This window comes from Ambystoma mexicanum, chromosome 11 (assembly GCF_040938575.1).
Source record: "Ambystoma mexicanum isolate Mex_15411 chromosome 11, UKY_AmexF1_1, whole genome shotgun sequence".
NCBI classification, from domain to species: domain Eukaryota; kingdom Metazoa; phylum Chordata; class Amphibia; order Caudata; family Ambystomatidae; genus Ambystoma; species Ambystoma mexicanum.
Genome location: NC_090934.1, coordinates 1,098,060,515 through 1,098,073,000, shown reverse-complemented (window position 1 = coordinate 1,098,073,000; position 12,486 = coordinate 1,098,060,515). Strand labels below are relative to the sequence as shown.

Here is a 12,486-nt window from a genome sequence, read left to right as displayed (position 1 = left end):
GTGCCTGTAGATCATTAAGCTGGGGCTTGTCAAGGGAGCATGGCCTAACGAGCCCAGCCGACACCCCCCACCCCCCGCTGCTAGCCCATGCCCCCTGTTGAGCACCGGCTCGTTTTGCCGTGCCACTTAAGGCGCACTGGTTGGCGTGATTTGAGAAGCCCATTACCCTTCTGTCTATACCCCTAAAGGGCAGAATAGCATATACAGCAAGGTGTGATTAATCAGCACGGGGTCCCTGGGGCACCTCCCACAAGGCCTATCAGTTCCAATCAGGGTTGGACTGGGTCTTAAAATTGTCTTGTGCACCAATGAAAAAGTGGCCCACAGTTACAAATGGCAATTCATTCCTTTTGTGACCGGGCCAAGGGGGAGTTTTTTTTTATAACATGTGATACAAATTGTGCATTTTAAAGAATATCATTCAATAACACTGGTCAAAACTACTAGGGTATGGTGAAGTGACAACAAAAATGCCCCACTTTGACCAAAATAACGGGCCCACTTTAGCAATTTGCGTGTTCGGTTTGGGCATTGCCCTAAAGGCCAGCCTGAGCCTGGTTCCAGTGCTGGAAATAGAAAATAATTACTGGGGGACCCCTCTCCTCCTTGGAGAGGTGGGGATGTGGTGTCAGGGGGCGGGGCCAAGAGCCGTGGCACCAAGCCAGATGCAACACAGTATCTCGTCATAGAAAGTAATCCTGGCGATTGCATAAAAGCAAAGAGCATTATGGGAACATATGAATGTCTAATGTCAAACATTTCTTACAGTGATTCAGGAGGAAACCCTTTTACGCGAATAATGGAAGTTAGACTCTGCAGTTTTGCTTAGTCACAATACACACCCTAACAAATAGATGTCTGTAAATTACAGGGCATATATACCAGTTTGGACAGGTAAAATGTCTGTACTCAGTCTCCCGTGTGGAGTCTTCTGAAAAGTGCGGGTTACTCGTGCGTGGAGGCACCTGCACTTTAACGAGCAGACTCTTATTTCAGAAAAGTCGGCAGTGCTCTGTGCCATATTACTGAAAGCAGGCCTGCTGTTGAATAGCGGGATCTGGGGGTGTCCTGTGTTAGACTCTGGTCCTGGGGGACAGAGCAGCCCTCTGTCGGACAGGGCTCCGGAAGGCGTCTTTGGCCAGAGCGCCGCCCCGTCTTGTCCCGGCCCATTTCCTGCAGCCCTGTGTGGAAAGCTTAGTCGTGATCCAGGGACGTCATTTAGGGTTTGCCAGGGGTCGCAACCCTTGAGGTCTCCCTTGTTACCCCTAAAAAAAAAAGAGAAAGAAAGTTTACATTTTTTCATTAAATACAACCTCCTGGCCTGTGGCCAGCGCTATGTGGCTCTTTGCTTTGGAGTGTCTGGCTTACGTGTTCAGGCCTCTTTAAAAAAAAAGACTAAAAAGGAACAGTAGTTCCACAAGTCTAACACTTTCAGCAGTTAACCTAATTAAGAAAGAATTGGAATACCAAATAACTTCTTTCTGGAATTCTATACAATAATTGCTAGACTCATTAAAAGTTTATTTCAGGCACACTTCAGGATGTGAGGCACTGATTTAGCCTGTTCTTAAACACCTCAACTCAGACTTTCATCCTAAAGTCGATAAATGAGTACCAACCAGAGGAGTTGCTAGGTCTGGAAAAGACCCGGGGCTAAGCTGATGTCGGAACTGTTGGGACTGGGGGCTAGCTAGTCTTTTGGCTGTAGCTCCTGAGATTCTATCCGGGGCTACAACCAAAAGATCAGGGGCTATAGCCCCCTTAGACCCCCCCTAGCAACGCCCCTGGTACCAACACAGGTTGGGTGAAATTGTATCTATATTTGTTCTATATAAAGCGTAAGCGCTATGTAATAACACATCATTATCATTTGGCCATGGGCGTCTGCTTGCATTCACAGTAATATGGGCCTGATCTTAACGATACATATGGCGACCCATTCTTGTATGAAACGTATATCAAATTATAGTGATATCGGAACCATTTTTTTCGTACTGTACTTAGGAACATTGCTATGTGATGCCACTTCCTGTTTTGTCATGTGGTGAAAGGTTGTGTTCCATCGCTTCCCATGATATCACTTTGGTGTGGGATCAAATGACATCACTTCCTGTGATGTCGTCAAGGGTCATATGATGTCACATCAGCTACCCCTGGCATTTTGGTGAAATGATGTCCCTGTCGTGATTAGAGTCATCAGTCCAGTGACCGTTTTGTTCTTGGACAGGGTTTTTCAGACTGTCTCCCAAGAATTCATGTTGCAGAGACTGCAGAAATGTCAATTCCGCCACTCCGACACTCCCTAAACCAATCGGAGCATGCTCACTTTGCATACAAATGGCGTTAGCCTCCATCACTACAGGAAGCAGTAGGATGCCAAAGCAAATCTAAGGACTGTGATTCAGCATTCACTATTGTTTGCCACATGAGTATGGAGAGTTGGAACTGCGAGTATATGTACTGCAGAAATGTTTGGGCTCTGTATAGGGATTACTTGCTGGTGCTTTCTGATGCAAAGTGATTTGGCACTGATTCTAGATTCCACTGGAAGCCAATGTAGCGTCTGGAAACCTGGCGAGCTAGAGTCCCATACTTTTCAACCAGTGTTCTTTCTGGTGGTGGCTAAGATGGCTGCTGTTATTTTGCAGATATTCCCCTCTCTGTCTATTGTTGTACTAGGGATATTGCGTGGGAGAAATGGGGAGCCGTGGCAGTGGCATAGCTGAGCTAACCCTTTCGCACTTCTAGCATGTCTGTGTGGCTACCTCTGCACCTCCCTCCTAGCCTGCTATGTCCCCACCCCATCATCGCTACAAGTTACCGCATGTCGTTGTGGCATATACTATGCCAATAGCTGCCCCGGATCACCTCATTTGATTAACAACTTCCTGTCCCCCGGAGCTGTTCCTATGGCATACCATCGGCATAATTTGAGTGATTGCACAACAGCACAGCCTCAGTCATGGAGCAGTCAACGTTGTCAAAGCTTAGGCTCCATATGGTGGTCATAATTGTTAACATTTTCGGTGTGTGAGGCAGGCCTCCGTCTGTGTCGGATGCTCCATGGTGCGCTTCAATCTCAAAATCTCTTCCTAGAAACCCCCCTTTGGCATTAATGCTCCTTGATTCTCTGCCACTCGATGAGACCCTAAGAGCTCCAGCAGCGATCCCTAAGGGTTCATTGCTACATCAGAAAGAGGCATACAGGCCCCTCCTTTTTCAAACAGGTCAGCCAAATTCTGGTACTCACTCTTTTGGGAAATCTCAAACTAACTGGCAAACTCCACCTCAAAATGAAAGAATTCCTTAAGACCTGATTATTTACTAAACCATAGCAACCCAGATGGCCTTATTTCCTCATACTAAACCATAGCAACCTGGTTGGACTAACATTCTCATATTAAACCACAGTGTAAGGTAGGCCCAAAAACCGGATTAGCCAAAAAATCAACCCAATGAGCAATAAAAGTGCACGAGTAGCAAGAAAAACAAAGGTTTATTACATGCAGTCTCGGCCGGGAACAATACAAGCATCATTCAACGTGTCATTAAATAGCGGTTTATATAGCAGTGTGTGACATCATGGCTTTGATAATGTTTCAAGATACATGCAAATTCTTATTCAGTAACTGGACGTTGGTTGCTATCCCCTACAGAATTCTATACAGTACCTAGCCCTATTGGCCTAACCTACCCCCGTGACCAATCTAATGTCCTCTGCTTAACAAGGACCTAATAAACAGGTTGTCCAGCTTCTCCATTTTTATTGGTTGTTGTAAATTCTTTTTGCAACATGTGAATCAGTTCCCCATTGGCTATCCCACCTCAAGTGTTCCATGGTGGGTTTCTTCCCACTTCATTAACCAATCGTTTTGTGAGGAGCAGACAGTGGCGCACCAATTGATGAACACTTCATCACTTTCTCATGGGACCCAAATGTTGGCACCTTCTGATCTTCTCTTCGGAAACGTGTTTCACCTTTCAGAACATTTCCTTCCTTTCCCATCATGGGACTACATGATCTCATGTGGCATATTTCATGAGTGCTACCCCAGGACCATGTGTGAATCTTAAGTGTACATCTATGTGTGGATATGTGTGTATGGATAATGTAGGTTTTATGAATATAGTTAATTGTGGGCCGGTAGGGTCACTCATTTCCCCCACACCTCCATGACACTCTACTTTAGTCCCTGCATTTGAACAGGTATCCTTTTCCCTCGATTGACGAAGTAGCCTTGTTGCTTGGTACTTGTAGCTTAAATCTAAGTGGCCATTTTCAGACAGGGTGAAGTGTGTTTCCCTGGTGCAATTGTCCATTACTCAGTGCACTACCTTGTTCTCACCAAACTGTGGCCTTCACCTTGCACGTTTTAGTTACTGTGTAAGAACACTGTTTGTTATATTTTCTCTCGCATGGTGATTGGGAACCTTCTTCGCCCTGCACTTCTGACCAATCCTTGTACAGCTTTTCGCCTCTTGAAGTGTGTGAGGCACGCAGAAATGAAGTGTGTTTTACCAATGACAATCTAAATGTGTCTCTGTGACCTAGGTTTTCGAACTACCACGAAAGCTGCTTTTCCTAAATGTATTTTATTTTGACATGGGCACAAACCTCAGCTCCTATCGCTAGCTTGCCAGCCTGACAGGCTATGTTCCCTATTGTGCACTATAATTAATCTCTATTCTATTTCTATGAACAACTTGTCTACTACAGGGAGTGCCATGTGTCTCTCCCTTTACTTAAAATGTTTAACTTTTTCTAATATATTACTTGTCACTCCTCTATTTCTCTACACCTTCAGTATGTTAAATGCTTCCAGATTCTACTCTATACTTTCACATTGAACGCTCTCAAAAATGTATCTAACCCTCTGGTAACTTCCCTCGGGGCCTAGATATTATGCATTCTGTACAGTGCCTAGACATCAGCATTGCCCCTATCTCCTGCTACAGGGATTTCCATTACTTGTACTTCCCTTCTCGTTTGGGATGTTGGATCTGCCTCCATACAATAGGAACCCAGTTGGACTCATTCTCTCATACTTACCCATAGCAACCTGCTTAGACTACTGTCCTCATATTAAACCATAGTAGCCTGGATGGTCCGAACCTGTAACCAACAAGCTGAACAGTACAGGTACTCTAACCTAGCAAACACGAGATGATAATCAGACGTCACCAATGCCAAACACTAAAGCTTAGATGCTAGTGATCTGTGCTTCTGAACTATGACTTGTGTTGTGTGGCCCCTTATGGCAGCTAAGTGATTTGGATTGTTGCCAGCGCTTGTTCTCTTCTCGGACTGCTGATTGTGTTACTGCTCACTGCAGCATAGCTATTTAGTTGAGGCAAACCATGAGGTGCTTCCGGATTGCTGATATTGACTTACTCGTAGACTCCAGATTCACATTGTGCTTTGTGTTATTTGGCCCATACTACAGCTCACCTCACTGGATTCCTCCCCGGGACTTTCATCTGGATAGTTGTTTTACTGTAGTCTGCACTCTATATTCTCCTGTTTCCTATGATAAGGTACTCCGTTGACGGCACCCAATAACATACTCGTGATTGGTATTCAGGCAGTGTCATATAGCCGAGTTGCCAGCATAAAGGGCCAGGGCAACAAACTGATTTGTAACAGGTTTATTCACATGCAGTTCCTTCCAATCACACCCAACAGTCGCACCTCAAATAACAATGTGAGATGTGAGTCTGGGGCTTAAGGTTTTCCTGTACATTCTTTTGGTCCTTTATATCTCATTGCCCGGTTTAAGTGGTCCCTGCACCATTTTTCTCTGTCACTCCAAGCTGAACTCTCTGTGTGGGTCTTAAGGGTTTTCCAAATCCGTCTTCTCTGTGGTTATTCCCCTTTTCTGTCTGCTCCAGTAGGCCTCACAGTCTTTCTCTCAGCATGTTTATGTATATTGCTAACCTCTTGGCAAGGCTTAGGTGGAACTAAGGGGGCATTTTGTCACCCCTCTCCCCAAACTCCTCCCACTGTGGGTCCAACCTCCCCTCCCCCCAAGATTGGTGTTTTTTCCTACCCCCTGCCTTGGGCCCAACCAGCCTCCTGGTATGTTTCTCTACTATCAATCTGCTCCTGCTGTTCTTCTCCAACCTCCATCTTGTTACTCTTGAATATCTCCCCTGATGTTCACCAACCTACTCCTCCTCTTCCGCTGCCACCTCCTGCTTTTGCTCATCAACCCACTCCAGATGTTACTATGTCCTGCTCATCTTCTCCTGCCACCTTCTCCTGCTGTTCACCAACCCCCTTCTTTATTGACACCCACTTGTGACCCCTCTAATCTCTAAACTCCTCTCCACACTCCTGCCAACAACTCCTTCCAAAATATCCAAACCAAGCGAACCGCCTGCCACAACCAGCTCAAAACTTCCCAACACCTAGGGAGTTATTCTAAGTATGGAGGTAACCATGCCGCTATTAGCGGCATGGCTACCCCCATACTGGGTACCGGGTCTGGGTTCCTTGAATGAGGAATTGCCCGGCCATTCCGACCTCGGAGGGCCTGGTAATTCCTCATTCAAGGAACCCATCCCCATTCGAGCCCCCATAGGGCCCGTTGTTAGCACCCTGGTCTGCTCGCGGGACCCGCTAAGGATGCCTGGTTACCAGGCATCCTTAGCGGGCCCCGCGAGCAGAACTCGTAATTAGGTGGTAAGGGGTTGACGGCTCCGGCACCTTTACCAGTGCCGTTAACCCCTTACCGCCTAGGTCATAATGACCTCCCTAGACTCCCAGAGAGCCCAGGCTCTTCAATGAAGCAGCGGGAGTCAGGAGTGGCGGGGCCCATGAAGACAGAGAATCTGCTGAAAAGACTGCGGTGGGACACAGACCTGCCGTGAATTGGGACACGCCAAGAGGGACAATGGCATGAATCTACTGGCGGGAAGATTCTTGCATAATGGGCAGATTGGTACGTGATTAGTAATGAGTTTCAATACAGGTCGGAAGGGTTTCCAGAGGATGGCTGCCTGACCCATGAATAACCTTCGCCTTGATGGTTACTGACAAAAATGTGTGTGGCTAAAATCAGAATGAACGCCCTTATTACGTCTGTTAAACATAATTGTGTTGTTCTGTTCAACCTAAAAGTACCTAAAGGAAATGAATGTTGCTGTGTAACCATATCTCCTCACTAATAAAATAGCCTTCTTCACTAGTTAAAGGATGTCTGTTTTTAGTGAAAGCACTTATTTCTGATTACTTGTTATCTCTTCCACTTTGTTTTATTAGTCGATCAATAAGGCGATGGAGAAGGACCATCAGGAATACAACATTGGAGTCTTAGACATTTATGGCTTTGAAATATTTCAGGTAAGGCGCACCATATTCCAGATGAGGACCGTTGTGATGTTTGTAAAAGTATTTTCCACGTTGCATTTGAAACAAAATGGTGTCTGCTCAAACCACAAGCCCTAATGGTAGACGAAGAAGAATGCAGTCATGTATGCATGAAGGGGAAAGGGTGATAGGGAGATATCTTAAAGGAATTGACATTGCTCAAGAGAATCAACATAGTAAGGAATGCATTTTCAGCCCAAACTGTCATTAAATGTCGGTGTATGAAACTAGATGAGATTGAGAGGCTAGCAGGTAAAATCAACTATATTTGTTCTAGGAAGATGTAGTGAATACATTGGGCCTCATTACACGGAAGGCGGTAAGGGTTAACGGTCACCGGTACGGGTACCGGTGACCGTTAACCCTTACCGCCTTACTACGAGGTCCCTTTGCGGGACCCGACCTTAACGGCTGGTGTAGACCAGCGGTTAAAGTTGGGACCCGCAAAGGGACCTGGGTGCTAATTACGGTACCACAATTTGCAGTGCCGTAATAAGCTCCTTCCCCATTCCCATTATGCCCTATGGGGCAACAATGGGAATGGGGAAGGGCCATGGAGAAAGGGGGAATTACCGCCAAGCCAACCTTGGAATGGGGTGGTAATTCCCCTTTCCTCCATGGTGGTACCGGCGGCAACCATGGTGCTAATAGCACCATGGTTTACCGCCTACCGTGTAACGAGGCCCATTGACCAACCTCACAGCAAATAATGCAGAGACAGAAGCAGCAGATCAATGTAAGAAGGAATGTAACAGACTCACAGGAGCAGTCATCCTGAGTATGTGAGGATAGAGCAGGTGACTGTGCACAGCCTTTGTCCTAGGAAGAAAATGCTGGACATGGGATTCAATCTTTGCATTTTCTTGGTTGTCCTTTTGAAAAATGGCCTTCTGGTGTCTAGAGTCAGTTTCTAAACTGTGTTGGTTTCATTTCCAGTGCCCATTAAAAATAAATAAATGCCCTTTCTCCCCAAATAATGGTTATCACCATAATGAAGCAGAAGCTTTAAAATAAAGTGGAATGAGGAATTAAAAGAATATATTTCATTTTACCAATTCATGGAATCAATGATACATTCAGATATTTTTAAAGTTGTATTGTGGTATTTGGTTACAATATCTTACGTCTTAAAATCAGATTATCTGATGAAGGGTTTAGGCATCATCTTTGATTTTCAATTTTCTTAGCTTCAGTATTGTCACTTTTGTAGCTCTGTGCTCACTTAGTTCAAGCAGCCAGTATTATGATACATCATAACTTCTTAAGATTTGTAGAAAAATGTCAAATCTTTCCAGATGGTATACTAGATGCAGACGGTTTTGTATGATCGAACTGAAAAAAAAGGTCTGACCGTACAAAACGACCGAAAAATGCTACCACCAAAGGTTCGAACACCAAAAGTTAGAACCTTTGGTGGTAGCATTGCAGGTAAGTAAAAAAAAAACACCGCACTCACTATACTGTGTGGCATAGTGAGCGGGGTGTTGCGGGGGACACCCCCGCAGCACACCCGCAAAAAAAAATGAAAAATGAAAAAACGGGAGCTGCAGGGGTGTCCCCCGCAACACCCCGCTCACTATACTTTATAGTATAGTGAGCGGGGGTTGTGGGAGAAACCCCTGCAGCTCCCCTAGTATGTAAGTGTGTTTGTATGAGAAAGGTGCAAACATTTGGTAGTTCGGCCCTTTCTCATGCGAACATTCCGGACGCGGCAAAATCAGCCGCGGTCGGATCATTTGGAATCGATTCAGACCAAGCTAGAATGCAGAGTTCCTTGATGCTGCTCTCCTGTATTATATTAAGCTTGGATTTGATACAATTACTTGTACTAGATATATACTCCATGTATTGGAAATCCTTAATGTTGAATGTACAACTTTATCTCACCTTTTTCATTGTTGTTTTCTTTTAGAAAAATGGGTTTGAACAGTTCTGCATCAACTTTGTGAATGAGAAACTGCAGCAGATTTTCATAGAGTTGACGTTAAAGGCGGAACAGGTAAGTCAAGTGTTGTCTGCTGTGTGTGCAGTTGGCATAGTAGATTTTAGTTTTAGTACTGTATTTTTGGTGTCAGTCCGATATAAACTCTCCCTTTAGACGACACTGTTTTGCCAGCTTCTATATACAGCAACCAAGCTACCCGTCCCCACCCTCGCATCACACACAAAACAGTGTAAGCCCCCTAAATAGCACAAACCAAATTTCTTAGGCCCCTGCTAGACTGTTCACCTGCATTGCATTCTGTACTAATCATCCAATATTAAGAACGTATATGAGAGATGCAAAAGAATCACTTTGTTGCGCTGGCACAACGCTGATGAAGGTTGCACTTAAAGAGACTTGTCTATTGCACATACGTCAGTCAGTGCACTTAAACAAATGGGGTGCGCACCTTTGCATGTTTCCTACATTGTGCATCTCCAAAATCTGAAAGTTGGATGTGTAAATCAGGTCTTCAATGAAAATGTTTCTTCCTGTGTGATGTAGATCACAATAGTTTGGCTCTCGGCTGCTTCCTCTGCAGATTGTGGAATTGGTGAAAAGCTGGCCTACTGTCAACATCAGTGGTGACTGATCTACCTCAGCCTAGCCCCTGCCCCAATTTTTGCCAGTTATGCTACATGTTGGGGAGCAGGGCTGGTTCAGATTTAGAGTAAGTGTGTGAATGGTAGTGCTAGACACATTTTCAGGAGTGGACATATATATATATATATATGGTGCTCTACTACCACCCTTGCTTTGACCCTATGTGAGAGGTCCCCCTGCTTGGCACATGTCCGGCAGGGTTGGCTTCCTCGTTGACCCTCAGTTAGGAGTGGCTATGCGTTCTCTGTCAGCACCAGCCACCAACCATCCTCCTCCCGCAAGGCGTTCCTGAAGATATATGTATGGAGGACATACAAGCCAAATGAATAATGAGGTTCCCAGTGAGAATTTCTATACTGAGAGCTTTGTACTTTTCCTTTATTCTCAGGTGACATATCTGAAGAAAAGCCTGTAGTCGGGGTCATTTGTTGGCAGAGGGCTCTGTAGCATGTATGTCTTCTACTGCTGGTTACAGGGAAGGGTTTCTCCCAGTTCTTTTATTTTTCATATCTCTGTGATTTTTCTACTTCCCAGGAGGAGTATGTGCAAGAAGGAATACGGTGGACTCCCATAGAATACTTTAACAACAAAGTGGTGTGTGACCTCATTGAGAACAAAGTTGTAAGTAATGGTCTTTAGTGAATCTCTTCTGGTGGTTCTGTTGGGTTTTTTGTGCTCGTCATCTGCATGAATGACTTATAAAAAAAAGTTGTGTTTGTTTGTGGGTTTGTATATGCTGTTAATCTTGGGGATGTAACTCCTCGTGAACGGTGAGGTCTGGTGTTATGAATTTTGCATGCAATATTCTTTATTTCAATTACAAATGAATGCAACTATTTCTAGCTTGATAGGTCATCCGGTTCCCGAGATAACGGTCATTTGTAGAAAGTGCTCATCATTGCGCCATCTGTGCTAAACTAGTCTTGCGTTTTTTTGTTATCACATTTGTTTAGAAGAGAGTTAATGCGTCTTTCTTATTTTATTTACCTCCTGTTTTAAATTCTCACATGAATATCATATTTGTATGCTTACTCTGATTATTTGCAGTGTGTGTTTAGCAGCGAAAAGGGCCACCACTGCTAACAACACTGCAAATAATCAGAGTAAGCATACAAATATGATATTCATGTGAGAATTTCCATCGGATGCAAATGAAAATTTGGTGTTCAATTAATTAGTGAAATTGACATGTATCACATTTTTCCTTTGTGGCAAACAACAACATTTGTTCATCTTTTTCGGTGGAATATGAAAACAAATCTGAGAATGGACATCCTGGGCAAGCTGGGTACTTAAGCTCGTAAATACTGGTAGAGTATGCTCACATGCACTCTTAAGGTCCATTGGGGTAGCCAAGGTATCGATGCCACCACCTAACCTGTAATGCTGGGTCTGGGAGTAGTATGGGGAGGCTCCTCTGGCTACCCCTCACCACACCACATGCAGGTTGCAGCGGGATCACCACATGCACACAAGCATACCAGGCCTTTAAAGAAATTCCCAAGAGGCACACACAGAAGTATCAATGTCACCATTCATGTGGGCACTTTAACTCATGCACCACTGGTAGAAAATCTGCTTTGTTCTGTGCGAGGAAGTAGTATTTACCAATGGGGGACAAAACCACTTGCCAGCACAAAAATGCACACACCGTTCCTGGGGAGCGCCATGCTCGGACCAACAATTGCTCTGCCTGGCTAACACAGCACCAAGCTTCCAGTTTCCATGTATAGACTCCAAAATGGCAGGCTGGTTCTTTGTCAGCTCAGTCGTGAAGGGAGCCACACATCCCAATTGCAAATACTGGAAACCAAATTCATATTGCAAATTAACTAATTGCATATGCACAAGATGACTCACTCACATGTACAAGCCCTTGAGCCTCCAAAGTTTGTAGAAAGGATGTTTGTAGAAACATCTTAATAGAAGCCGGAGGGGGTAGGTGAGAGAGGGGAGACAGGAGACCAGAACAAAGTAGGTGGTGTTTGGAAAGACTAAAGAAGAAGATGTGTACCATCATTCAAATGAATAGGGAAGGAGAGAAACACAGTAGAGAAAAAGGAGAGAAGCGAGAGACTAGGGTAGACCCCCTAAGGAACAAGCATGTTAAAAGCTGATGAGGAGGAGGCAGAAAGGGGGTTGGAGGGGAACAGTGCCAGTGCAGGACCCTAACCCAAGAACTTGGTCAGCCCTGTAAGCCAACCACTAGTGGAAGATACTAGGTGGCCCTGTCCTGCTGGAAACGCTGGACTTCTCTGGTCGGACCCTGCGAGGCCCTGTGGCAGCACTGTTTCACCTGAGAGAGAAGAACCATTCTCCTGTTTCCTACGCAACTGTGTTCTACTAGAGGCTTGGATCTTGCAGACTGTGAGTGGCCTCGGAAGCGCTGCGAGTTTCCCAAGAGACTGAACCCAAAGACTATATCCCTTTGCTTTTTATTTGTATTCCCTGTTCGGGAGACATCTTGAGCTATGTTCCTAAATTTGCAAACCATTACATTCTGTTGGTTTAGGTTTTGACGCAAAAGACT

At 44.9% G+C, this 12,486-nt stretch overlaps 1 protein-coding gene across 5 annotated transcripts in view; it reads left to right on the top strand.

Annotated features, from left to right (window-relative positions):
- MYO1E (myosin IE) overlaps window positions 1–12,486 on the top strand; it is a 933,795-nt gene that overhangs the window by 566,981 nt on the left and 354,328 nt on the right. For all 5 annotated transcript variants that reach the window (XM_069624389.1, XM_069624388.1, XM_069624387.1 and 2 more), the window contains 3 exons: window positions 7,262–7,342; window positions 9,282–9,368; window positions 10,491–10,577. In XM_069624389.1, coding sequence (XP_069480490.1) covers window positions 7,262–7,342; window positions 9,282–9,368; window positions 10,491–10,577 — 255 coding nt within the window. The remainder of the gene's footprint in view (window positions 1–7,261; window positions 7,343–9,281; window positions 9,369–10,490; window positions 10,578–12,486) is intronic.